Consider the following 27,122-nt stretch of genomic DNA (forward strand, 5'->3'; position numbering starts at 1 on the left):
TGGGGTCTAAGCTGTGTCTGCTGCTCCAGTTTAACGTTCCCGCTGTGTTTTGGGCTAACGCCGCGTGTAACCTGTGCCTTCTCTTCGCCGGGCCAGACGCGGAGGCTCACCAAGGCCGAGCGCCAGCGCTTCCGCGAGGAGGTGGAGATGCTGAAGGGTCTGCAGCACCCCAACATCGTGCGCTTCTACGACTCCTGGAAGTCCACCGTCAAGGGCCACAAGTGCATCGTCCTGGTCACCGAGCTCATGACCTCGGGCACCCTCAAGACGTGAGTTCGCCCCGCTCGCTCGCCCCCAACCCCTTGACACGGCCGGGTCTAGGCATAGGCGGTCGCCTTGGGGCGCGATCTGTCTGGGGGCCCACCATCTGAGGGGGGCACCAAATGTAGGGGACAAAAAAAGAAAAAAAAAGGACTGCTACCTACCACCCCTTTCCCAGTCCGCCATCTTGCCTCAGACTGAAAAGGGGCAACCAGTTCAGATGAGATAAAGTCATCTGAGAAATCAGCTGCTTTCATGTATTAATTATGGCCCCCAGGGAATAAGACTGTAGACCCTGAGCAATAAAGGGCTCAATCAATCAGTTAATCAATTCACTTCACAGTTTACCCTGGCCTAAAACCCCACAGAGCAAGTCAGAGGCTACAGTGGCTGACGGTCCAAAGACATGGAGGCTCCAGGGCTCACTTCAAAAAAGAGCCGTCAATCTCAGTGTGACTAGGGTGGGTAAAGAAAGGTTAAATAAGTGAAATGAGCACACTGTGTGCTTCTCCCCGGCCCTCCCTGCAGGTACCTGAAGAGGTTCAAGGAGATGAAGCTGAAACTCCTGCAGCGCTGGAGCCACCAGATCCTGAAGGGCCTGCACTTCCTGCACACGCGCACCCCGCCCATCATCCACCGCGACCTCAAGTGCGACAACATCTTCATCACCGGCCCCACCGGCTCCGTCAAGATCGGCGACCTGGGGCTCGCCACCCTCAAGAGCGCCTCCTTCGCCAAGAGCGTGATCGGTAAGCGTTGCAAAGTCCAGTTTCTGGCCCCGACCGGACAATGTAATGTCTTTACCGGTAGTTTATAACAAATTATTAGTTATGTTGATATATGAATTATGTTTGTCTCAAAACCAGACAACGCTGTGCATGTTATCTGGTTTTGACAAATTCTAAATCAGGCAACCCTACCCATATCTCTACATTTGTGCTGAGTGTGATGAAACGCTTGCATCAGGCTATGACCGAGGCTGTCGACTGACTCCCCCCCACCCCTCCTCTTCAGGGACGCCGGAGTTCATGGCCCCGGAGATGTACGAGGAGAAGTACGACGAGGCCGTGGACGTCTACGCCTTCGGCATGTGCATCCTGGAGATGACTACGTCTGAGTACCCCTATTCAGAGTGCCAAAACGCCGCTCAGATCTACCGCAAAGTCACCAGCGTGAGTGCTGCCTGCCTCCAGCCTCTTTCTCGCTCTCTTTCTCTTTGTCTGGATCTTTGTCTTTCTCTCTTGTTCTTTCTTTTTCTCTCTCCCTCTCTCTCTCCCACCAGCAAACAGCTGCCAACCTGAGCTTGCGTTATTAACCCCGCACACTGGCTCCACCCACTTTCCCACAAGGCCCTCGCCGTCATTCCCAGTACGGTAGCGCCATGTCTTCCTTCGGTTAACTCAAGGGCAGGCTTCTAGGCCGCACACGGCGCCACACAGATTACTTTCTGTCTGCCGAGTCTCTCAGTAAACTGCGTTATCAGATTTTAAGTCATGGGGCATTATATTAACTCAGGGGTGAAAAGATTTTTTTTTCCTAGAAATGTGCCAACAGATAGCAGGTGTGTGGACTCCTCCAGCTGCTGAACTATTGTTCCATCAGTAATTCTATGATGTATAACTAGGCCTTTCGTTTGAACATAGTAATAAACATGGCAATATAAATTGGTTATCACTAATGATCACAGTTACTATGACAGTGGTACTTGTGGTAGTGAATGATTTTGGTTACAAAACAGGATGTTTTTTTTAGTGTATGAATATAGACATTCTTTACTACTGACCTCCCATTATTCTTGAAGGAAATAGAAACCCATTTAATTAATTAATAGTTCTGTAAGTTTTCATTATATTATTTCATTATAGCTTTGAACTGACAAAATGATTATTGAAGTTGTCATATTTATTTAGAATTGCTCTAGTGAAAGTGGAAACAAGCTCACTTTACATTGCGTTTGACTTTTGTTTAATCAGGTAGGTCAACTCTGTTTTCATTAGCAGTAAAGAGACCCTGCCAATCATTTCAGCTTGGCATCACTCCTCTGTCAACATCAGAGCACCAGTGAAACACGTGGCAAAAAAAAAAGGTTCCATGCTGCTCCCAGCAGCAAAATGCGTTGGCAGAGCAATACACAACATTCCATCACATTTGCTAACAAATGGAAACAGTCCCAAGGTAACCTAACTCATAAATGTGTACTGTATTAGCATAGTTGGACAGTGAGTGTACTTTGATGGTGACCTGTGGTGACCTGTAGACACCCCTCCATTGCACTGTAACATAAATACAGTGGCAGTGTAGTATTAAAGTTCAAATCCCCAGAGGGGACTGTTACTCTACCAGTGTGTATCAGGTTGTGTAAATGTGGAGAGTGTATGTATAAATATGTGGAGTGTCTCAGCTTAGCTCTGTTCAACCCAAACAGTCCAGCTTAGCTCAGCTAAGCTTAACCCAGCACAGCCCAGCTCAGCTAAGCCCAGCCCACTCAGCTAAACCCAGCTAAGCCCAGCCCACTCAGCTAAACCCAGCTAAGCCCAGCCCACTCAGCTAAACCCAGCTAAGCCCAGCCCACTCAGCTAAACCCAGCTAAGCCCACGCCAGCCCAGCTAAGCCCAGCCCACTCAGCTAAACCCAGCTAAGCCCACGCCAGCCCAGCTAAGCCCAGCCCACTCAGCTAAACCCAGCTAAGCCCACCCCAGCCCAGCTCAGCTAAGCCCAGCCCACTCAGCTAAACCCAGCTAAGCCCACCCCAGCCCAGCTCAGCTAAGCCCAGCCCACTCAGCTAAACCCAGCTAAGCCCACCCCAGCCAAGCTCAGCTATGCCCAGCCCACTCAGCGAAACGCAGCTAAGCCCACCCCAGCCCAGCTCAGCTAACCCCAGCCCACTCAGCTAAACCCAGCTAAGCCCACCCCAGCCCAGCCAAGCTTAGCTTAGCTCAGCCCAGTCCTTCATCCACAAAATGTTTGTCCTGTACAGCTAGCTTGATGCAAGTTGGGTTACCAGAGCTCTCACAATAGCATTGGTTGGGTTTCTTATTGCATGAGAAACCACCCACAGACCATTCTACCATCTTCACCCCTGCAAATTTCATTTTAATATCCTCTAGCAGAATTTGTATGAGGCCATAAAATGGCAAAACCACTGACTCAGTAGAAGTCAGTGACATGTCTTGCATAAAAAGAAAAATGAATGCATTTTCAAAACTGTAATTTAATTTTGAGAATGTCAGTTGCATATTAAGTGCTTTAAGTGTGTCTTCCATCATCACTGGTTTGCACCATAGTGAACTCTTTCTCAGACCTAGTAGTGGATGTGTAGTTAGCATGACAAAATACTGACTTGATGACACATTACTGGATTGGTATTTTATATCTGTGAGTGGGAGCACACATGTGTAACTGGGTTTTTCTTTCCCAGAAAGCTAGCACACAGCTCTTAAAGCAATGGCATCAGTCACACTTTCCTTGTGGTCCCTTCTTTTTGAATCAGTAAATCAGCATGTTCATTTCGACAAAATATGAAAAAAAAGACACAAGAGGATTTTTTGAATGCCAATTTGAGGGAAATGGCCGCAGCAGAGGCTTATTTAGATGACTTATTACAGTGATTCGTTTCATTTCAGGCTTTTTCAGCCGTTACTTTAATGAAGAAAGATATGCTGAGAAAGTGTGGCATTTGCTTGGGCCCACGGCCAGCGTTCCTCATTTAAAACCCAACATTCTGTGTGCAGCTGCTTGCCATTGTGTGACACTACTTCTGCCCAGCTCACTTATTCATTGTTACAGGTTGGCTATGGAGCGTTTCAGGACACCAAAACTATGGATCTGGGAAACATAACTGACGTTGTTATTATTTTTTATAATCATTTGCCTGTTGACAAGGCTAATTTTTGTGAGCATGTCTACCGGACTGAAATGGCAGGTGTAGTAATGTTACCCAGTGTGACAGGCAAGGCACCGTGCTTTAAAGTTCAGCTTGGTTTCCACAGACTTATCCTTTAATTTTTCCACATCAATTAGTCAGCCAGTCTACACTAAGATGTTATATAGACTGGATTTGGATGGGCCTTAAACTTTTTTAAAATTTGGAAATACGCGTTGAGTTCTTCCAGGAAAATCTGAAAAAATTAACAAATAATTAATCCTTAAAGATTTTAAGGCAAGCCAGTTACATGTAATGATACACACAGACACTATGCAGATTACTTTCAGTGAGTGAAGGGCCTTGTGGTTCATGAATGCTCACCATTTTATGTTTATTAAATGGCTTTTAGACTGTGGATTTCTTCTGTTTTACTGGAAAGATTAGAGACACCACAGAAAAATGCTTTGGGATGATTTCAGATAAGCAGCATCTGCCTGCTTTTCCCAATGCATCTTTCCTATTAATATGAGTATACCTGCAGAGAAAATCACCAGTTAACATTTACTAGTGTTTTTTTCTAGGGACAAGTTTACTCTGCTCCCAGAGTTTGAATACTACGTCCTTTGAGGAAGGTCATTGTAATTCTCACTTCTAAAGTTCTTTATGAGAAAGTGTGGTGCCAAGTCGCACTGCTCTTTCATTTCACAGAATGTGATTTTTTTATTTTTTATTAGCTAGCTTCCAATACTTCCTTTGTGCGGTTTCCAGATCAGTGTGCTATCTCTCTTTCCTATCAGTCAATTCATTCAAAATTCATTTACAGATAGAGAGCCTTTATCTTCAGTGTTTATTCAATGGCAGTTTACAAAAGAGTCTTATTTCTGGTTAGGGGAAAATAGATGACTTTGGATTCTAAAGAATGGAATTAGTTTGGCCTGTAGAAGAAGGTTGAGAGCCTCCCTGTAGCCATCACGGGACAGGGAATTTATTTATTTTTGCTTTTTTGGAATTTAGCAGATGCTTTTATCTAGTGTGACTTAAATTGTTCACGTTCTTTTCACATAGAGTCAATTTATACAGCTGGATATTTTACAGAAGCAACTCAATTTAAGTACCGTGGTTAAAGGCAAAGTGCCAAAGTCTCACAGCATTGCAAGTTCAAAGCCCTGTTCATTGAGCTTTATACTACTCTGTCATGCTAGGGTGGGAAAACGCAGACTTGATAATATGCAGTTTCTTTTTTAAAAATTTTTTTTTTGCTCTAAAATGAAAATAATTGTTCAGCCAGGTTTTGGGTAATTATATGGGCTTTTAAAAATGTATTTATTTATTTTACTACTACTGGCCATTCATTCAATGCATCATTAATGCCCTAAGCGCCTTAATGCGATTTAAAACCATAGTGATGTTGGACTGTGACAAGCGATGCCTCACCATCTTGTTGCATTGTATGCTGTAGTAATACCCAGTTAGGGCTGCCAAGAAACAGTTTTGCCTCCAGCGCACCTGTGAATGCTGCCCAGAATTTGCGTAGATTAGAAGCACACTCCTGTACCTCCCTGAGCCATGTTATAGAGTTAGCGGGATAGGGGCTAGCTAGCTAAGGGACAGGTGAGGGGTGTTCTGTGTGGCTTCGATTCCCGAGGATGTTCCCCAAACCGGTCATGGCGTGGAAAAGGTGGACTGCTAAATCCAGCGAGTAGCCTGGCGAATCTAGCCCACAGCCAAACATGGCTTATCTGCTCTTAGTTGGGCTATGGCCATCTGGGCCCAGCCCATATATTATAGTTGTGACAGGTGCATGATGGGAAATGGGAGCTTGGTGGTAATGACCCCCTGACCCCAACCCCGTGACAGCAGCAGACTTCTGTAACTACCCTGCTTAAAAAGTCTATAATTAGCCAATGCAGACACTTTGACTGCAGAGAAAGCACAAATCTTTGAGCCAGTAACCAGTTCTTTACTCCTAAGCCCACATACTGTAATGAGCTTCAGCTACTCTGCTGAAATGATTTCCTTCAGTGTACTTTGTGTTCCACTGTACAATATGCCATAATCAACTGGGCATACAATAGCATATTGTAAAGCTTTTATTTAGTTGTTAAAAACATTACGCTTATTTTACATCAAACTGTTTAGAAAAGCAGGATTTGCTCGGTGCATTTGAAACGGTTTGCCAAGGTTTTGGCTGAAAAGAAAACAAACCATTACATCCGATTAATTATCAAATGCTCTGTGTGTTTTTTATGAAATTATGAGGAATCAAGTTTGCATAACGAATCCAGGTCTGTTGGGGGGAATATTGCATTTAAACTAATTAGACTGTTCATGTTTGTACAAAATGTTCTCAATGTTTTAGAATCACAATATGTTCCGTTTGAAAATCAGCAAGTGTACTGTTCTCAGTTACAAAATACCAGAGAAGAAATACCAGAGTTTACCGATTTTCTTCCATTCAAATACTCAAGAGTTTCTCTGCTGAGCCAAACATTATTGCAATGCGTCATTTATCATTTAACATTATTTTATCTAGTGCAGCTGGAAAGTTGTTCTTGTTTTAGGAGGGGCTGAAAGTGATATCTAAATGTAACGATGTAACATTCTCACCACAAGCTTGCACAACTTTACTGTGGCGTTGTGAAAAGATGAATGGCATTCGGTCCAAGCTGGGAGGAAGTATGAATCGTGAGAGAAGAATAGCTGGAATCATTGAGCGAGGTCTTCAGCGGAGCAAAAAAAAAAAAAGAAAAAAAAAAGCCTCTATCTGTCTGCCCCGATAATAATTAAAATGTCCACCATCCCAGTCGGTTACCACAAGCCTTTGTTTTTTCTATATTTTTCTCTCACACAAACATTTACACTGTCAGATTTCATAGGAATTATGGAAGCATTAATATAGAGGACATTTGTTCACAGGGAACAAAAAAAATCATCTCTCTCTCCCACTGGCAGGGTCAAATGCATCATACCATACATCTGCATATTTCTCTCAGCTGATCAGTGTTAAATTAAAACAAATTATTCTCTGTACAACGTGGCTAGTTTACCTCCTGCCAGAACTTGTTTTCTTTCGTTAGGCATAATAAGCATACCTCACATTGTGTGCTGGCGTAGTTTTCATTTGTGCGGTTGCCTCTTATCTTTCATAGTTTTATTCTGGGTGTGTAACCGGCGTCACCCTGTTAGCTTATTTCCAAGGACGTCCTGAATGTTCCGGGCGGCTGCTACACTCACAAATAACGTTGTGTGTTTAATCCAAAATATTGATTTAAAAAATTGCAAACACATGCAAATGGAAAATGTATACCACGTAGCGTCTAAAATACCTCTTCAGATACTACATGCATTTCGGACTGGTTGATGATGACATGTCATAGCATGTCAGCTTGAAAACAAAACCTTAGCTCTCCTTGAAGGACACTTTCCGAGAAATGAGAAAAACATGTATTATTACATCACATTTTACTTGACAAGCTTTAGTCACACAATGCTTGCAAGACTTCATTAACCAGAGAGCCTTGAAACATTACTGGCATGCAACCGGTGTTGCCAGCTTTCTATTTATGTACCAAACACAGAATTAGCAAACATGCAGACAGAAGTTTTTAAGATGCCAATGAGGAGAGACTAATACAGTCTCACGGTTTTATGATGTAATGGAGAGATGTGAAATCGGCCTTCTAAAACCAACAAACCAACACACCCTTGATTAGTGGCCCATCGGACGTTTGGAAAAGGTCCACTTTGTTCCTCTTTCTCTCGGTCCCTTTCCCTCACCCTCTCTTCATCACAAAATGTTTGTGCTCTATCCTTTAAAAATTGGAAGGCAGTGTGCCTGCTGGTTTTTGTACTAGCCCAGCACTAAGACACCTGATTTTACTTATCATGGTCTTGACTGAAGACCACAATTAGTTAATTAGTTGAATTGGGTGTCCTCGGGGGTGCGGCGCTGTAGACTGTGAGCTGATTTAAAGGGCGGCGAGAAAAATAAAAACCTCAACTGCTTATCACACAGTTGCCATTTTATCAAGTCTTACTTGTGTGTATCCGATGCATGATATTCAAGGTGGGAAGAAAGGTGAATTACTATGACTCTCTGGGAATGTATTTTGTTGAACGAGCCAATGCTGTCAGTGCCTTTCTGAATGATGTCATCCACATCCTCCCAGCCGCCCCCCCCCCCCCCCCCATTGCAGTTCCCCATGTGCTCTCATGATTGATGCCACTGACATTTAAAAGTCCCCTGTGTTTTCTCTCTGCCTCCCGTTTCCTAGGGAATGAAGCCGGACAGCTTTTTCAAAGTAAAAGTCCCTGAGCTGAAGGAGATCATCGAGGGGTGCATCCGCATGAATAAGCATGAAAGGTAACCACAGGCGTTCCCCAACCCCCCCAATCGCCCTACACAGTGTGATGCTAGTGTGTGACTCCGCATGTGCTGCTTGGCTTACGGATGAGAGAGCCAGTAGAAGTCATCCCTAGGTATACCTGAACAGCTGTTCTACCTGTCAGGCTTGTTTTTCTTGCTGGCACAGCACAGTAATAATAACGCCACCGCTGACATTCAGGAACAATGGATCCCTTGTCTAAAAATAGTATCACAAAGCTGGCATTTCAAAATGACGTACAAGAAAGATAAACAAAACAAACGCATTCATTGATCGATAGACAATAATGAAACCAATGCTAGGTTGGTTTGAGGAGTGTCAGAGAGTTAGTGAAAGTGAGTGCGATGTGTCTACGTGGAGGTTCTGGCAATCACCTTTTCCATATGACATATGATATCACATATTTCGCATCACATATTTCCATATGATAGCTTCTTCTTTATAGTATCTGCTCTCCCATTTAGGGCTGGCCCTCATCCATGAAAAACGTACCCCTCTCACTATGTCTGTGGTCTGCCCCATGCCACACAAAACAAGCCCTCTCCCTCTTAGGCCAGTGGTTACCAACCCTGTTCCTGGAGAGCTACCGTCCTGCAGGTTTTTATTGTAAACCTAACAAAGCACGCCTCATCCAACAGCGATAGATCTACCGTCCTGTAAGTTTTCCCTCCAACCCTGACAAAGCATACCTCATTCAACAGCTATAGATCTTGCTGAGCTGCTAATTAGTAGAATCATTAGTAGATCTCCAGGAACGGGGTTTGGTACCGTCTTAAGCAGTCATATACCTGAATGGTCCCATTCTCCACAGTTTGAATAGGGAATCTTCCTGTTCTACCTGTCTGACGTCTGCCTGTTAAAGCCCATGGCTTATGCCAGAGGGCTCCCATACAGGTCTAATCCAGTGTAAGCAAGTAGCACCCCAAAGCAGTAGAATTCTTATAACAAACGTTTGTTCAGTGCGGAGTGGCATCAGTGCTCAGATTGCAGGGACAGGCAGAGCTGACGTTCTAACTCTAATGACGCCATTTATAGTTCTGTCCCTAGAGTCCGGGCTATGCAAGCGAGCGCCCTTTCGTTTTGCAATGTGTCCTTGCTGACCTACCCTCACTGCCTTCTCTTCTCTCCCCGTCTCATTCCTGACCACCCCCCCTTCACCAGGTACACAATCCAGGACCTTCTGGAGCACGCCTTCTTCCAGGAGGACAACGGCGTGCACGTGGAGCTGGCTGAGGAGGACGACATGCTCAAGTCGGGCCTCAAGCTCTGGCTGCGCATGGATGACACCAAGAAGCTGCACGGGAAGTACAAGGACAACAACGCCATCGAGTTCCTGTTCGAGCTCTACAAGGACGTCCCCGAAGAGGTGGCACAGGAGATGGTGAGCGCCTGCAAAGCCTACAGTGAAGAGTGGGAAACTTGCCTAAACCACTGCCAACGTATGGCACCTACCTGGGTGATGCACGGTAGCCATTTTGCGATAGAACGCTCACCACACATCAGCTGAGGTGGTCAGGGAGATAACAATTTTTTATTAGCCAATAAAATCAGGGGATGATTAGGTGGAAGGTTGAGACAGCCAGGTTGGGAATTTAGCCTGGACACCAGGGAACCCCATATTCTTTGCAATGAGTGTCATGGGATCTTTAATGACTACAGTGAGTCAAGACCTCGGTTTAACGTCTCATCCGAAAGACATTCACAGAACACTGGATGTGAAAATGGATGCTTTTGTTTGCCCTCGAGCATACACATTATTGAATAAGAAGGTTGCAATTTGAGCTGCTTTGAATGTAAGTTCAGCAGAAACGGTCAAAGAGCAAGAGGGTCAAGGTCAAAGTTGATTACATTGAAGAGAGTAATACTAGAAATACCGGACCCTCCACCCTTACATTGTAACTGCACTCTATGAGGCCCAATGGCCAACAGCTGCCATGTCATGTGTTGGTTCAGCACAACTGCATAGACAGTGATCCAGATACACTGGCTCAGACACAGTGCCAAGGTTCAGGTTAGCATTCAGTCATGGCAGAGGAAACTGGAGAACGTTGCTGAGTGCTTCCTGGAAGCAGCCGTGATCTTGGGTATGATTGGGGTCCAAGCACAGGGGCTTGCTACCCCTTGTCGCACCCAAGGCTGGTTTTAAATGAACGATAATATGTGGTTTCTACTCTCAGTTTTCATCCGAGGAACATCAAGAACGAATGGGCAGCCAACAGGTTATTTTTACTTCCTGACTCTGCAGATATATACCGGGGAAGAACGCAATGGACATTCACAATCCAAAGGGATCTCAAATAGCCTTAGATCTTAATAACCTCATTTCAAAACGGGAGGAGGGCCCAATGCAAGTGGCATGGAAATAATAAACCAAAGGTAGCTAGGGGACTAATCAGCTGGTCATCAGTCGATCAAAGACTCGTCACTCACATTATTAATGAAGCTCATGCTAATGCCCCTTTCGTCCTCATATAAAAAGTACCCTGTCTCCATGGAAACTTCAATATGAATTCAGTTGTACCAATGTTGCAACTGCCTTATTTAAGGACAGAGAGGAGTGTCACTTACAGTCCATATCTATATGGAGTAGAGACACCGGGTTGTACCTGCAGACACTATAGTTTTCAGATATCACACTGTGAAATTATCAAGTTGCTGATACCATTGTTATGCTTTGCACTTGCATTGATATTGATGTTCAAAATAGTAATTTTAGGTTTTTCATCTGTTGTATAGCCCCCCCCCCCCCAAAAAAAAAATAGAATAAAATAAATAACACAATCTTTACAGAAAAGGAATATACTATGTTGTTAATATGTAGACTCTTTGGGAAATATGATAAACATTCCGCAGCAAGGAAGTACATTTTTGTGAGTAGGAATAATTTGTATACTTGCCCATACATTGTGAAGTGTTTCAATATCTTTTCTGATAATATACTTTGGTTAGTATATTAGCAGCACAGTTCATTTTTGTTAGGAAACAATGAGCATTACTGTAAATTGTCCTTGATGAAGTTTGAGATAGAGCCCTAATCCCTGGTCTTGTATACCCATGATGGCACCGGTTCTTCTCTGTGGTACCTTGCAGGTGGTGTTGGGCTTCGTGTGTGAGGCGGACTACAAGCTGGTGGCCAAGGCCATCCGCGACCGGGTGACCACCATCAAAAGGCACCGGGAGAAGCACCGCCGGCAGGCGGAGGAGCTGAACAAGAGGAAGGAGAAGGAAGTCATCGAAGAGGAGCCGGAGCTGGCGGCCGAACTGGACCCCTCCACACGCCCCAGGCTCAACAGCCAGGCCTCCGAGGGGCCCTCCCCTGCCCCGGTCCCTGCAACTGCCCCGACCCCTGCCCCAGCCCTGGCCCCGGCCCCACCCCTGGCGGCTGTATCATCCCTGCCATCGGCCTCGATCCTCAACCCGCCCGTCCTCACCATCTCCGCCCCCACCCCGTCGCCGGTCAACGAGTCGCTGGACTCCGGCATCAACTCCAGCTTCGTGGCCGAGCCTGAGGAACCTGAGGTGGACCAGCACCAGCACTTCCACATCCGCCACACCAGCTTCTCGTCCGCCACCTGTGAGCACCCGCCAATAACCCGCCAAGCATCGCGGACCTGCAGTGACGCAACAGTTCCAAGGAACAATACCTGTTCCTTTTCCTCAGTCCCCCCCCTCCCCCCCCCCCCTTCCTGGGCTGTTTTAGGACAGCTTAGACGATGATGTCACAGCAGCACCAGCTGCCTTTTCCCTTCTTGTCGGCGTGTTGAGATCAGTGTACTTCAGCGTCCAGTAATGAGCAACCCATCAATTACTAAATCAGTAAACAGTGATTAAACCACTCACTCAATATCCACACTCTTCCAGAGATGGGGTTTAGGCTGTACAAATTAGCATGGGAAGAGAACTTCAGTCATGTATTTTGACAGTCTTTTTTGCTGACAATATAGCTGCTGCCACATACAAATGTGCTTATGAAGTATGTGGTCAGTCTTAAAATCTCCCCTGAATGGAACTGCCACTCAACAGCCTGTTCTTACTGGTTGCTTAGCTACCAAGCTGGTTAACCTCAGGCGGCCACAGAATTAGCATAAGGTGAAGCAAGGGCATAGTGTGTGTTATACTGCATGATTTGTTGTTGGTATTTATATTTTTAATTGAGTGAAGTAGCTCCTTGAGGCTGGCTACATGTACACAGTTGTGCTGAGGGAAGAAAAAGTTTCCCCCAAAGTTGAACTGAAACCTATGCCCATGTCTAAAAGTATTGATTTCTGTCACGATTGAAAAGCTGAAGTATTTTAACTAGCTTGTTGACTTACATTTCCAGTCACCTTAACAGGTTTCTTTTCAGTGTAGTAGTATAGACGTACTCATTCAAATAAAAAAAATCTTGAATTTCTATTTTTGAGATTCTATTCAAAATCTTTAGATCAGTGGTTCCCATCGCTGTTCCTGGAGATCTACCGTCCTGTAGGTTTTCATTTCTACTCTAATTTGGCACACCCGATTCTACTAATTAGCAGCTGAACAAGATCTCTAGCTGTTGAACGAGGTGCGCTTTGTTAGGCCCAATGCACGCTGGGATAGGCCCCCACCCCCCAACCACGATAAGCGGGTATAGATAATGGACGGATGGGATGGACATGAGAGTGGCTGTGGTGAAACTCAAAGCAGAGGGGATTAATTATTCAGCGTCAGCAGCGGGGGTTGGGCACTCACACGTGCACGCTGTTTTTTTTAATACTGTATAGAAATGTCATCGGAGGATTTTGGAAAGTACAAGTGGTGCTTGTACCTACCCATTTTGGACAGCGCGGGCTTCTTTTACCGCAGTAGCACTTATTGTGGGTTCACCCTGTTCCATTCTTGTCCAGCGGCTCGTTTGTTATGGTTACCCCGGGACCCCGCTAATCCCTGCTCTGAGATCGCCCGTCCACCCGTCCACCCGTCCCACCCTGAGTGCGTGTTAATGGACATCTCCATCTCTACGTTTTTGTTTTTTTCCTCGACAGCTGACTGCGAGACAGACGGCTATTTGAGCTCCTCTGGGGTACAGGACCCCTCGGAGGGACCGCCTCCCGCCCCGGCCAACCCCGCCAATGCCAGCTCTGCTCCACCTGCTGAAGCTCCGCCCTCTGAGGCGTCGCTGAGCGAGGCTCCGCCCACCCTGGCCCCTCCGATCCCGGCTCTCCGATTTCCCTCGGTGGGTAGCGCATTTGCCACAACAGTGGGTTACACCCCCCCCCACCCCACCCCACCCCACCCCACCTCACCCTCCCCAGTACAGATGTTGACAAATTCTTGAAAATGCCCATTATTGCCACTGTTACTATGATTATCCCTTATAGAACTGGAACATGCTGCAATGTAGTCAGATAAAATGTATTATACCAACATCCCCATATCCTCACAGTATATTGCTGCTTCTGTTTCCGTCAGGGAGTGTCTTCATCAAGTCTGTGCATTATAGCTAGCATGCTACGCTATGTGCCCCTCACCTTTCCCTCACTATGTTCACTGCAGAGCATCGCTGTGTCCAACAATACTGATCGCGCCCAATCTGGCTCAGCCAGCGGCTTCTCCTCTCCTGTGGACAGGTAACCTTTGACCTTGCGCCACATTACCGCACACACAAAACGCACACTCTTTCAAAAACGGATTCATTTTCATGTAAGTTATGCTTATTCACAGATTCACAATGCCTGAGCCTAAACATTTGCATTTGGTTTATATATTTTTATGCATAACATATCCATGGTGCATGTTGAGTTCTTTAACGTGTCAAATGTATTAATGTACTGGTACTGCAGTCTTTTAAGGGAAAAGCTTTCAGCTGGTGTGCCTGGGTTACACAGCCCTTAGTTATGCAAGTACATGTAATTACAGAGAACGGGGCGATTGGATTGATTGTGCTGGTAAATATTTTGCTTCCTGCCTAACAGTGGAGGACTCCATACTTTGGCCTTAGCTTGGGCCAGATTTGCATTAGCAAAGGTACTTTGTTTATGAGAGCCATTATGAAAAATTAAAGTGGCAAATGTTCAGGAAAAAAATATGATGAAAAAGCGTGGGCTCTTCTGTAATAGGAAGAGCACTGAGTGCTTCTTCAAGCTAATGTGCAGCTCGACGGCTAGCCGCTCTGCCTCGTATTTCAGTTACTGGCAGCGCGGGGATGATGGGACCACACAGCACATCATCTTTCCCCAGGAAACATGCAGATGGAGCAGATGGGCTCTGCGTCTACACACATTACCCAAGCAGCGCCGCCGCACCCCCCCCTTCCTCCGCCTCCCAGTGTGCGGGAACCATCTTCCGGTCCACCGGAGGGGTCTCCCCATTTGGCTGTAAATGTTAACGGCCGTCCTGAGTGCAGGGGATGGGGGACGCCGCGCCTTTGCTGCTAAAAGCCAAAGCGATCGGTGCGTTTCATTATCGGTGCTCGTAGCCCGCGTGGCTGCGCTGGTCCTCCGCTCCGTCTGTCAGCAGACGGACGCTTGTCTGAGTGCTCGTCTCCATAGCATCTCTTAGAATGCACCCGTGGTGCGTCATCGAGAAAGGTCGTGCTTTTCGTTTTCAGTTTTCATGCATGTGATCCAGCCAATTATGGCCATAATCATGTTTTTGAAATCATTTATGTTTACCTCCGCCCCCCCCCCCCCCCCCCCCCCCCCCCCCCATTTCATCTACTTATGAGCACAACAGATGTGGATAAGAGCGTCTGCTAAATGCCTGTAATGAAACTGAATTGGTACTTCAATGCCTTATTCTAAAGGTACGGTATGTGTCCATACTGTAGATGCGGAAGCATTCATAGCCCAGATGTATACACGTCCATACGGAAAAGCTGTTTGTTTTGTTGGTAAAAACAAAACTAATCTGAAATAATTATGTGGTTGCGTAACCTACCTGCGGTCAGTGAACCCTCCAACAAAACGCTGCACCCACTTCCTCTGTGTGGGCTGGGGAAATTGCCATTTGAAAACTGTGGTCCTGTTAGTCATTGTGCACCTGTACGGGCTTTGAAGGCTCATAAGGTGACCAGGGGGGTGGGGTGGGGGGGGGCGGGGGTCTGTTGTGTTGCTGGGAGTTATAAATCAAGTGCCCGTTCACAGCTCATGAATTACAGCTGGTGAATGCCTCCCATTGACTTCAAAGGATGAACAAAAAAACAGCATGCGATCGATCTCGTTCGTACAGCTACGCCTCGGACGTGACGTCAGGACTGAGTGATGGGAACGAGGGCCTATCAGAGAAGAGCTCTGTGAGTTCTGCCAAGCGTGCCCCTGGAAAGCTGTTCAGGAGGAGGGCCCGATCGCGGCTGCGCATCACCGGGGTAGGGACCCCATCACTCCATTTCCCAGCATTCCTTGCACCACAGCCAAGTCATCACTGTCAGCCCTTCTGTGTGGCCTGCTCTTACAATTAGCCTGTGGAGCCAGGGCTCCCCCTAGTGGTAGCCCCCATACAATCGCAACTAAGCTGGTTTGTTGTGTTCTTCAGGGTGGGCATAGGTAACCAGGCTTTGAGTCCACAACCCACTCAGTGAGTGAATGCATTTACTGCAACTTGCTCCTTATTAAAATAAGCATTTCATATTTCATACATCACAACAGTCAAACCTGTGACCTATAGGTTACAAGTCCAGCTCCTTACCCATTATACACTGCCGCCCTACAGACACACGTTCACGCACACGCAGGCACACACACACAGTTCCTTTCCCCCTGAAGCTGTACTGCTTTTGACGAACAGCCCGTCCTTTCCCGCCTGCAGCTCTCTGATAAAGTGGACCGCGTGGTGGAGTGCAAGCTGCAGACGCACAACAACAAGATGGTGACGTTCAAGTTTGACCTGGACGGAGACAACCCAGACGACATCGCTGCGGTCATGGTGAGTTCCGCTCCGAGCGCGTCACCCCTCTGCACAGAGCGCAGGAGCGCTGCAGAACCGCGCTGGGGTTCGCCGTTAACGAACACTTCAGCCCGGGAAGACGTATCGCTTTATTGTACGCATGTATGTCTATGCATATGCATGTGTATCTGTGTGCATGTGTCTGTGTGTGTGTGTGTGTGTGTGTGTGTGTATTTCGAGGGTCAGTTCAGAAGGCACTTTTCATAACTCAAGCCCTTCGTCAATATTCACTGACATTCTGTGGTTGCGTCTGTGTTGACAGATTTGCCAGTTTGAACATACCCACGGTGGGGGAGGGACGGGGCGGGGGGGGGGGGGGTGATGGGGACAGTGAGATAACGCCCCGAAGGAGCCTTACACGCGAAGGGTGTTACGTGACGGTGAAGCCCTCTGGGGGGGGTGGAGGGGGTGGGGGTGGAAAGAGGAGATGAGCTGCACAGGGGACAGATAAGCAGAGCTCTTAGGGACTGCACAGGCTGCCACACGTAGTCCCATGACCTGATATACATACTGATTTGACAAACTGTGATCATTTGCACGTACTGCAACCTAACAGGGCCATAGTGTGTGTATGTTTATACACACACACACACACACACACACACATTTCATTTAAAATTCTCGTGGAACAGGCAGGACCGTTTCAAGCACCTGAAGTCAAAGTACCAGAGTTAAAGTATTTAAACCATGCATCTGACCTGGACCTGTTGCCTAGGCTGCCAGGCTTTTTTTCCGCTTCGTAAGCACTTTTGCGCACAGGGTTTGGCCTGCGCTGACTCTTGGATGTGGGTGTTGCATGCGCTCATATGCGGCAGCTTTGTGTACCTGCGTAACTGCTCTGTGTCTGAGGTCATATGGCTCACTCTCCAGGTATCAGGACAATCATGGCAGAGTCTTACTCCCCAGCGTTATACATGCAGTGCATCAACAAGAGTGAAAATGTACTGACAGGGCCTGTATTGTGTCCCATGTGTGTGTGTGCGTGTTTGTGTGTGCGTGTATACACGCACACGCGCATGCACGCACATGCGCACAAACACACTCCTTGTTTTCCTCTCTCCTCTGGGTGTATCTGTGCTGCTGTACATATGCGTGTGTACATGACATGTCTTTGCTTACCGGTGCCCATCCTGTCCACAGCTGTGTGTGTCAGAGCATTCACACACACACTCGGGTGTATCTGCACGCCCGCCTGTGTGTGTGGATTCCGCCTTTGTTTCTGTGAGATCCTTCTTTCATCGTTCATCCACGCTAGCCTCCGCTACACTCGCGCGCCTCAACATGCATCCGCGTGTTCGCCTCGTCGCGCTCTCTTTCGCCCGCGTATGCGTGCGAACGCTGTCGTCTGTGCGTGTCTGCGCTGAGCTCTGGGTCACCTGTGCGTGTCTCGTGTGTGACCCCCCCATGACCCCCGACCCTCCAGGTGCACAAGGAGTTCATCCTGCCGTCGGAGCAGGAGGGCTTCCTCCACCGCATGTGTGACATCATCCAGCGGGCGGAGGCCCTGATGAAGGAGCCGCAGGAGCAGACGCGCCCCGCGGGGGCCCTCCGCCTGCCCTACCTCGGTGGGGCGGGGTCTCTGTCCGCCTCACAGGTGAGTCTCGAACCGCCAGTGATTTTTGGCCCCATGAAAAGATCTCACATTGGGCCACAACTGCCCCAGGCCACCCCATCCCTGCACAATTACAGCACAATGTTTTCAGGGCCCCTGTCAGTCAGGGCCCTTGGGTTCAATCCTAACCCCCCCCCCCCCCACCCTCCATACCCCCCCACTCTCCCTCCCCCTCAGCCACACATGGAACTCCTGCCTGGGATTGTAAATGTTGCCTCTGTTGGTATGCAGTATATAACACAAACATACCAGCAAAAATGAATAAATCACCACACACAAACACAGACACCGTATCGCCCCTTTATAATTACATCACCACAACAGGTGATTGAGGGAACAGCACTGTCCCCTGAAAAGAACTTCACCACAAACGTACCCAGAATAGTTCCCTAAATAAAATATCGACATGCCAAAGCACTGGCTGGGTTCACAACAAAGACAAAAGGCCCTTACATTGTCAATTACAGTCAAATATGCTGGGAGACCTCTACCCCCAAAAAAGTGCCCTTTAATGGCCGCCTCAGTGTGTGGCTAGCTCCCCGCGGACATGTACCCTCGTTACAGCTCCACTTCCCCCGCAGTGGGTTTGTGTGGGTCACATGGGGACACATCATTCCAAGCGGAAAGACTTTAGAATCATAAGAATGGGCAGCGAGGCTTTGCCATCAGATTACTGCACGCCATAAGGAACCGACTCAACTCGCAGCTCTAAAAGGCTGATATTGCAGGCCATTGAACTGGATTAAAGGGTTACCTATTAGGGAAAATTGCAGTGCGGGAAGGAAGCGGATTGGAGTGCGAGTTCAGAGTCTAAGGCTAGTATATTTAGTGCCCAGAGACTGATTGGATACTGTGTTGGGAAGCAACGTTTTGTAAGAAGCTTCACCTCACTGTGGTAATAAACGATAAAGAGAGGTCAAGTGAGGTGCTAGTAATACAGAGTTTGGACCAATACAATGCAAGAAACTTGGAACCTGATATTATATTACACAATTACAGTTTATATATTTTTATAGTTACCTTTTTTTACAGATATAAACCTTTTTAAATGAATCTCTGTGAGCTACAGGGGTGACATCTTTTAAACCTTTGATTGATAAATAACAGGAGGTCTGGATTCCAAGTGCCTTAATGTCCAGAAATGACAGTTGAAAGAAGACTCACAGCAGCGTCATGGCAACAGCTGACTGACAGGAAATAAGCCAATGGCGTGTGTTTCTGTGTTTGACTTCCAGCCCAACCTGCACACGCAGTCCCTGCCCCGGAGTCATTCTTCCTCATCGCTGCCCGGTAAGCAAGGCGCCTTCTCCCTCCATGACCGTCGAGCGGAATGGGTGCAGCACACAGCCATTTTCCCTACATGTAGCTCATCACTCATCTTAACCTCCTGAGACCCAGCGACTCAGTTATGTCCCTTGAAGGGGACATGAGTGTCTGTAGAATATGAGTCACAATGTTCTCCTGTGCTGAAACCTACACGGGCTCAAAGCTGCCCGTAGGTATGAGTGTGCGAGTGAGTGCTGTGTGGGCTCTACAATGGATTGGCGGCCTGTCCAGAGTGTATTCCTGCCTTTCGCCCAATGCATGCTGGGATAGGCTCCAGCCCCTCCCTCCCCCCTTGACCCAGGCCAGGAATAAGTGTGTTAGATAATGGATGGATGGATGTAACCTACATGAGATTCAATAAAATTCTAATATTTTTGAAAACATTTTCACTGTAATATGCTTTTGTCATCCAAGACACGTGTGTATTATGCAAAAAAATTGAAATACTTAAAACTTTTTTTCTGCCGGGTCTCAGGAGGTTCAACCCTCTCACGGCCCACAATCTACTGAAGCAGTAACCATGACGATTGGCTTTATCAGAGTGTGAAAATATTTTGCCTGGAATAGATCAAAGAGCTGGCTGTCCCCTCCGTGCTCTTATCTGTCTCTCTGGTGCGGCGGACTGGGTGTCGCTGCGCGTCTGTTTCTGCAGATTTCAGCCACTCCAGCACCGTCCCCGCCGCATGTGGCTCCTCCCCTGGGCTGGGCGGGGCCTTCTACATCGACCAGGATGGGGGCCCGCTCACACGGCCCCTCCGCTCCCAGTCCTTCCACACCACCTCAGGTAAGCTGCGTCTGTGGGCGGAGCCTGTTCCCCATGCAGCGAAACAAAATGGCAGCCAGGACCCAATCGAATTACAGCTATTCTAAGAATCTTTCTTTATACATTTTACTAGCCTGAATACCCAGTGTTTGTTATTAGCTGCCCATTTACAATGTACAACATAGCTGCCATGAGCCAATCAAGTTTCTACTTACCTGTCATTGGGCTACATACTACTCTGGATAAGAGAGTCTGCTAAATGCCAGTAATGTAATGTAATGTAATTTACGCTGTAAATTTTTCTGTCATTGCATTTCCTCTTTTGCTGGCATCTGTTAATCCTTTCAGGTGTGAGGTCACAAATAGGTGATCAGAATGTTTGTAGCTGAACATTCTAATGCTGATGTAACAATCTCCATTGAAAGCAATGGATTTCTAGAACCCTGAATTAGAATTTTTTAAAAACATTCCAAAAAGCCCACTCTTCAAAGTACGTATTTGAGAAGGTGCCCTCTGTGTCTTTCAGGCTCTTCCCAATCCTACCAGCCCCCCTCCGCCCAGTACCCGCAGGTGCCAGCCTCTGAGCCCGCCTCCTTGCTCCCTCTCGGCCAGATGCCCCACCCCTCGCAGTACGCCACGCCCCCCTACCTGCAGAGCAGGCAGTTCCCCTTCCCTTACGGCCTAAAGCAGCCGCTCACCCACGTATCGAGCAACCCCAACTTCACCCCCCCCTCCTCCTCGCCTTCCTCCTCATCCGGCTCCCTCCACCAGGGGGAGGTGTCGAGCCCGGGCGGGGAGGGGTCGCCCGCATCGCCCCCGAGCCTGCAGCAGCAGCAGCAGCACCCTGGGATGTGGCCGGCCCACACCCAGCCCATGTTCTCCCTCGCCAACGTGCTCACGCTGGCCATGAGCGTGGCGCAGTCCTTCATGCCGCCGACCTCCATGCCCGGCCCGCTGGCGCAGGGCATGCCCTCCCTCGCGGGCTACGCCCCCCTGTTCGGCCAGCAGACCCAGCCTATGGGCGGGGCCGTCCCGGGCCCGTACCGCGACCTCTACCCGTATCCCGCCCCCTCCGGGGTGCCCGTGGCGCAGGCTCAGGCAACCCCCATGCCTCCGCAGGATGGCGCCGCAGACGCTGGCCCCCCTCCCCTGGCTCAGCCCGGCTCCCAGCAGGACCCGCCTGCCTCCTTCTCCATCCTCGACCAGGCCGAGAGCTCCAGCACCTCGTCTTCCTCAGCGCCAGTCAGCCCATACAGCACGGTGAGAGAGGGCAGGGCCTGTATAACCCGCTACCCGCTACAGCTCACTCAGGGCTGGGCCGTGCACCGCAGTCGTAAATACAGCATGCAATAACGGCCATCGCCACCAGGTGGTGCACTGCATTTCTTCTCATCTTTTTCTCTTTAATTTTACCTGATGCAGCAGGAAACATCCAAACTACAGAGGCCGCATGAAAATAACGTCACCGCCGCTACCTGTTGGGTGTTGATAAGACAGCTAATCAATGGCAAAGGCCTGACTTGCATAACTTGCACAAGATGAAAAAGAGTGAAAAAAATGAATGAAATGCGTTTCTTTCCCCTGAAGGTGTCCTCCCCGAGAATGCTGTTCCCGCCCGCGGTGTCCGAACCCCCTGCCACCACCTGCAAGGACAGACTGTCTCCTATCAGTGAGGGTAAAATCTCAGGAGGTAAGAGCGGTTGTCTGGCAGTCAGAGGGGTTGCCGGTTCGATCCCCCACCCTGGGCATGTCGAAGTGTCCCTGAGCAAGACATCTAACCCCTAATTGCTCTGGTGAATGCGAGGCATCAATTGTAAAGCGCTTTGGATAAAAGCGCTATATAAATGCAGTCCATTTACCATTTTATTTATTTCACGTTCTTTCACATGGTGTGCAGAAACGCAAGCATTGCCAGATTGCCTGCCTGTTTGCGTAATCGGTTCATCCTTGATAGCATGTGAGCATTTAATAAAGCGGTTACTTCAATGACAGGATCATCAGAGTTCACTAACCTCCTGTCCGTAATTACCTTTGGTTGGTCTAGAGAAGTCGAAGGGAAGTCTGCCACCTACTGCATATATCTAGTACTGCAGTGCCAGTTGTTATTCAAACGCTATGCTGATTTTGTGAAGAAAAAGCATACCAGATAGCAGTCAGAACTGACTTACTCCAAATACCAAAAAAAAAGTAACTGTGCACATGAAAGTAGACTAGGTGCCTCCCTCCAGATTGTGGTAATATAACTAAATGTTTAAGAGTTAAGATGAATGAATGGTAAGAGAAAGCATAAGCTCCTCCCTCACTTTCTGTCTTCTCCCTCTTCTCTTCAGAGAAAAAGCCCACTGTCACAGTTGGGCGTTTCCAGGTCACCCCCTCCAAGGACATCCCAGCGGGCCCGCCCAGTTCAGACTCAGCCCCGCCCTCAGCCCCGCCCATAGCCAACGGCTCCCCTCCCCGGGACAGCGACGGAGAGAGCAGCACCGAGGAGCAGGGCGAATCGGAGGCCAGCTTCAGCACGGTCACCCCGCCCACACAGCCCCCCGCCGGCCTGCTGCAGGACCTGGGGGACACGCCCCCTCGGGGAGGGGCCAGGGGGGCGGAGCCTGGGGAGGAGGCGGAGGGGCGGAGCGACTGCAGCGGCCAGTCGGGGCCCTCGGAGTCGCGGCTTTGGGACGGCAGCACGGGGAGTCCGCAGGTCAATGCCCCACTGTGGGTGACCTACGCCAGAAGCACCTCCTACATGAGCAGCGATGAGGAGAGCGAGAATGAGGAGATGTGGGAGGAGCTTCAGGAGCTCAGGGAGAGGTGAGTTGCCACTGCCCCTCATTAAAAGAATTCGAAAAGAATAAATCCTTTTTTGTTCATAATTTGGAACTGCAAATTGTGCCTCGATTTGCTGCTATGCCTCCTCCACACCACCAGGGGCACTGTAGCCGTCATGCTGCACTCCTCTGAAGCACTTGACCATACAGACCACACAGTACTACAGCAGGACGGGAGAGAGGGCATACCGCTATCTCTCATTGACAACATGACCAGTGGGTGTCTGCTGTTTCACTGGGGGCAGCTCCAATATAGCGTTTCACCAGCAATGATTGGAGGAAAACAAATACCATAACCAATCATTGGTCACGTTACTGGTTTTTTGTGTGCTAAAAGGCTTTGAATGCGCTGAAGGTCTCACTAAATCAGGCTCTGAGTTGTCAGCCGGGCTCTACGCAGTCAGCCGGGACAGCGCATTACTCCCACCTAAAGCTGAATTCTCCCTCTCCGTCTCCCTCAGGCACCTGTCGGAGGTGCAGGCCCTCCAGGCCACGCAGAAGCGGGAGATCGAGGAGCTGTACGCGAGGATGGGCAAGGTTCCCCCTCCCGGCATCGTGTGCCCCGCCGCCATGCTGTCCAGCCGCCAGAGACGCCTGTCCAAAAGCGGGGGCTACCCCCCCTCCCGCCGAAACAGCCTGCAGAGACTGGACATCCTGCCCCCGGTAACCACAGGTAACCAAGCAGCTGACTTCGACCAGAGATTGGAAAGTGAGTTCTCATAAGGTTTTCATAAAATGTGCAGATCTGCCATGCGCTATCAATGACTCACTTCACTGATCCAAGTCATATTCTGCTTTGGAGAGCCAATCAGAAATTGACAACTCACTGTAGCTCCACCCCTTTTACATTACACGCATTTCGCTGATGCTGTTATCCAGAGTGCCTTGCACAGCTTTTCGCTTTTTTGCTTTATTTCACACAGAATCCACTCACAGTTATATATATACGACAGCAGCCTGCACCTTGCACACAGATACTAGTGTGTCCTACATTGGAACCTGCTATCTTTTAAGTTACAAACCAACTGCCCTAACCATTATACTACCCTGCCAACCGATCATTAGCCTCCTCCTTCCTCAAATCCATTTTCACTTCAAATGATCTCAAAGAACGCCACAGAATAAACAAGGGTTGCGTGTGTACTACACATCATGTCCAGCAGAAAGATCTAGACTCATTTACCGCTTACTGTGAGGTTCCTTCCGAGCTGCGGAGTACATTGAAGCAATATTCAGTGTCCCATGAATATTGCCTGTTCTCATGCCAGAACGCTGAGCAAAGCCTTCTGACTGGCTGGCTGTAACGTTTGTGCGCTGAGAGAAGCCTTTTGCTTGGCAGGCTGTAACGTTTGTGCACTGACCCAAGCCTTTCGATTGGCTTGCTGTAATGTTTGTGTGCTGAGCGAAGCCTTCTGATTGGCTGGCTGGAACATTTGTGTGCTAAGTGAAGCCTTCTGATTGGCTGGCTGGAACATTTGTGTGCCCTGCAGGCATCATGCGGAAAAACTCTGTCAGCGGCAGCAGCAGTGGCTCTCAGGAGAGGTCCAGCAAAGGGGTGACCTTTGCCCCGGACTACAGGATGGTGAGCCACTGACCTTTGACCTGGAACTGTACCATATGGACGGTCTTTAGGGGCAAGAAAATATAACTTATGCAAGTGATTCATAGCTGGTTATATTTTAGTCTGCGAGTATGAATCCTCTGCTTTTGGTTTCTTTCCCTCCCCCAGTGAGAAAACCCAATGGTGGTGCGTCTCTGTGGACTACCTCATCAGAGCGGTGACAAGCTCCGCCCCCCATCGGCCTGACGGAAGCTACATCATTGGCAGCCTCTCTCCTCTGGCGGCTGAGCAGCAGCGTGCGGTTCCTGATCCGTCCCAACGGTGCATGGGAGAGGGGAGAGGGGAGAGGGGAGAGGGGCGAGGGGCGAGGGGCGAGCCAGCCCCGCACAGCTCTCCACAAGAAGCCGCGCGGCCGGAAGTCTCGGGCAACCGCTGCCGGCGCCTTGAGGAAACCCGCCGTCGGTGACAGCGAAGACGTTTAAAATACCGTTGGCATTTTTGGAGCGCAAAGGCAGGTGCCGAGGTTGCGACTGTCATCCCTCTCTTACGCCGTCCTCGTAAACGACAGCGCCTCTTCCTCGCTCCTGAACTCACCACGAGGAGAGAGCGCTTTCCTCTTCTTTCTAGAACGTTCACGCTGCTGCTCCATTCCGAGCTCCTGTCCAAGTCCCTCGGGCTCGAGCCCAGTCGTGTGCTTGCCTCTCATTTCTTAATCATTCACCGTTGACTGTCTGCCCGTCGGCTGCAGCTACAGTGCCCCCTGGGAGAGAGGCGGTGTACTGCATTCCTCAGACGAGACTGCTGCTGTTACCAGCCGCACACTCCTGAACGCTTTCTACTGCAGCGGCAACACAGTACATTCAGATGTTTCTGCTACTGAATCAAGAATCGAGTTCTGTTCAACAGGGAAGTCAGTAACAAGTCTTACAGTGTGTTCCAAAATTATGGCACTGTTACCTGAAATGGCACATCAGCAATACAGATATTTAATAAAAGACATGTTGTATGTAATGTGTACATATTCTCACCTATGACAAGTGTTCTAGCTGGTATTTAAAGCACCTTACATCACTGGCCAAATGTGGGACACTTGTAAACACAACAGTAATTAATTTGAAATTATTTTGAAATATCCAAAGCCTTTGTACCATACATCACTAACAACTGTACATATTTTTTTTATGATGTTAAAAACCAAATATCAAAGATACACAAATGTAGTGAGTGATTTAGCAAACTGAGCAGCATGTGTCTCAAAACATTTGAGACATTTGTCTCAAAGATCTGCAACCGTATGTTTGGAGGAGACATTTTGAGGGTCAGTTTGAAAGTTTAATATGCAGTGAGGCATTCTTTCAAACAATATCCTTTCCTTTTGTTGGGGCAACTACTAGTAAAATAAAAAACCCCAAGAATCGAAATGAAAAACCTTAAGTGAAACCACATTTGACACTGCATTTGAAGTCGTTTGCAAATCATCTTGATTAGGCCTAATTAGCTGGAAAACACTTTAATTTCACTCTGCACTTTAGCCATGACTTCAGTGTTCAATGATCTCAATCAGCAAGCCTGGAGACCGGTGCTGGTCATGGCGGCCATTTTGTGAATCTGTCCATTCACAGGTGACGGGAGAGAACCACGGCTTTTGAGTCCATGCCACAGCACGTCCACTTATTGCCTTCCCCTGTCCTTCATACTCTCAGAGAAGCCAAACAAACACCAATAGGCCTGAAGACAAACCATTTTAAAAAGCGTGTACGACTGCGCTTCAGTTACAACTGCCACTTGAAGTGTTACACATATTCACCAGTGTTGTAATCGACGGGTCGGTGGAATGAAAATGTAATGGAAAAAAAAAAAACTCAGCTTTGTGCTCGAATAGTGTGCGTCACTTCATTCCCTGCTCAAGAGTTTGACCATCTACAGTACATTGCAGTTACAGCCTACTAAAATGATTTTCCCTCCCCAGATTTTTGGTCCTCAGAAACCTCTTTAATGGAGACAATTGTCTTCATAATGGCAGGTGTGCTCTCCTCCTACGCTGTTATTTAAAGATGGAAGTTGTCATTTCCCTTCTAAATTGAACGCCTTTCTGAGGTATTGCACTTTGCCACAGAAGAACCTGTAGGTGACAGCCAGATTTAATTTGTCTGTATATGGTGACTGCTGAGTACAGGGTACACACAATCCCTTTGAGAAATCGGTGAATGTGCCTATACATTAAAATGTATTAATATGTCAACTGAAAACATATGTAAAGGAAGCTGTGAATTGTAAACTGTTGCCTTACAGTATGCACACACATTAGGGAAAAAATGTAGTATAAATTAAATGTTTCTTTGAGATTGTATTCTTTTTACACACTGAAAATACAGTATATATTATATATTTAGCCATAGGTCTGTGACTTCAATTTTGTGTTTGATTGTTGTCAGCTGTGTTGCTAGGAAACACAATGATGTCATACTGCCATGCTGATCCCGTGCCTTTCAAATTTTTTTTTTTTACCCTTTAAAGTGTGATTGTATTTTCATCTCCTGAATCATATCTCTAAATACAGATGAAATTTAATATTTAATGGTGTCTTTTTCCCCCCTCAACTGTCTGTGTACTTCAGTCAGA

General features: G+C 47.9%; 1 protein-coding gene across 2 annotated transcripts in view; it reads left to right on the top strand.

Moving 5' to 3' along the window:
• wnk4b (WNK lysine deficient protein kinase 4b) overlaps positions 1-27,074 on the top strand; it is a 50,920-nt gene extending 23,846 nt beyond the window's left edge. The window contains exons 2-20 of one of the 2 annotated variants that reach the window (XM_035397691.1): positions 97-269; positions 790-1,010; positions 1,276-1,433; positions 8,401-8,489; positions 9,673-9,892; positions 11,602-12,085; positions 13,518-13,708; positions 14,029-14,102; positions 15,703-15,838; positions 16,279-16,395; positions 17,840-18,010; positions 19,264-19,318; positions 20,007-20,138; positions 20,644-21,377; positions 21,705-21,807; positions 22,448-22,922; positions 23,401-23,648; positions 24,430-24,521; positions 24,669-27,074. In XM_035397691.1, coding sequence (XP_035253582.1) covers positions 97-269; positions 790-1,010; positions 1,276-1,433; positions 8,401-8,489; positions 9,673-9,892; positions 11,602-12,085; positions 13,518-13,708; positions 14,029-14,102; positions 15,703-15,838; positions 16,279-16,395; positions 17,840-18,010; positions 19,264-19,318; positions 20,007-20,138; positions 20,644-21,377; positions 21,705-21,807; positions 22,448-22,922; positions 23,401-23,648; positions 24,430-24,521; positions 24,669-24,671 — 3,876 coding nt within the window. In that variant the 3' untranslated portion in view covers positions 24,672-27,074. The remainder of the gene's footprint in view (positions 1-96; positions 270-789; positions 1,011-1,275; positions 1,434-8,400; positions 8,490-9,672; positions 9,893-11,601; positions 12,086-13,517; positions 13,709-14,028; positions 14,103-15,702; positions 15,839-16,278; positions 16,396-17,839; positions 18,011-19,263; positions 19,319-20,006; positions 20,139-20,643; positions 21,378-21,704; positions 21,808-22,447; positions 22,923-23,400; positions 23,649-24,429; positions 24,522-24,668) is intronic. The other variant, XM_035397692.1, reaches the window with a different exon arrangement.
• The last annotated feature ends 48 nt before the right edge of the window (positions 27,075-27,122 follow it).

Source organism: Anguilla anguilla, chromosome 17, assembly GCF_013347855.1.
Source record: "Anguilla anguilla isolate fAngAng1 chromosome 17, fAngAng1.pri, whole genome shotgun sequence".
Classification (NCBI taxonomy): domain Eukaryota; kingdom Metazoa; phylum Chordata; class Actinopteri; order Anguilliformes; family Anguillidae; genus Anguilla; species Anguilla anguilla.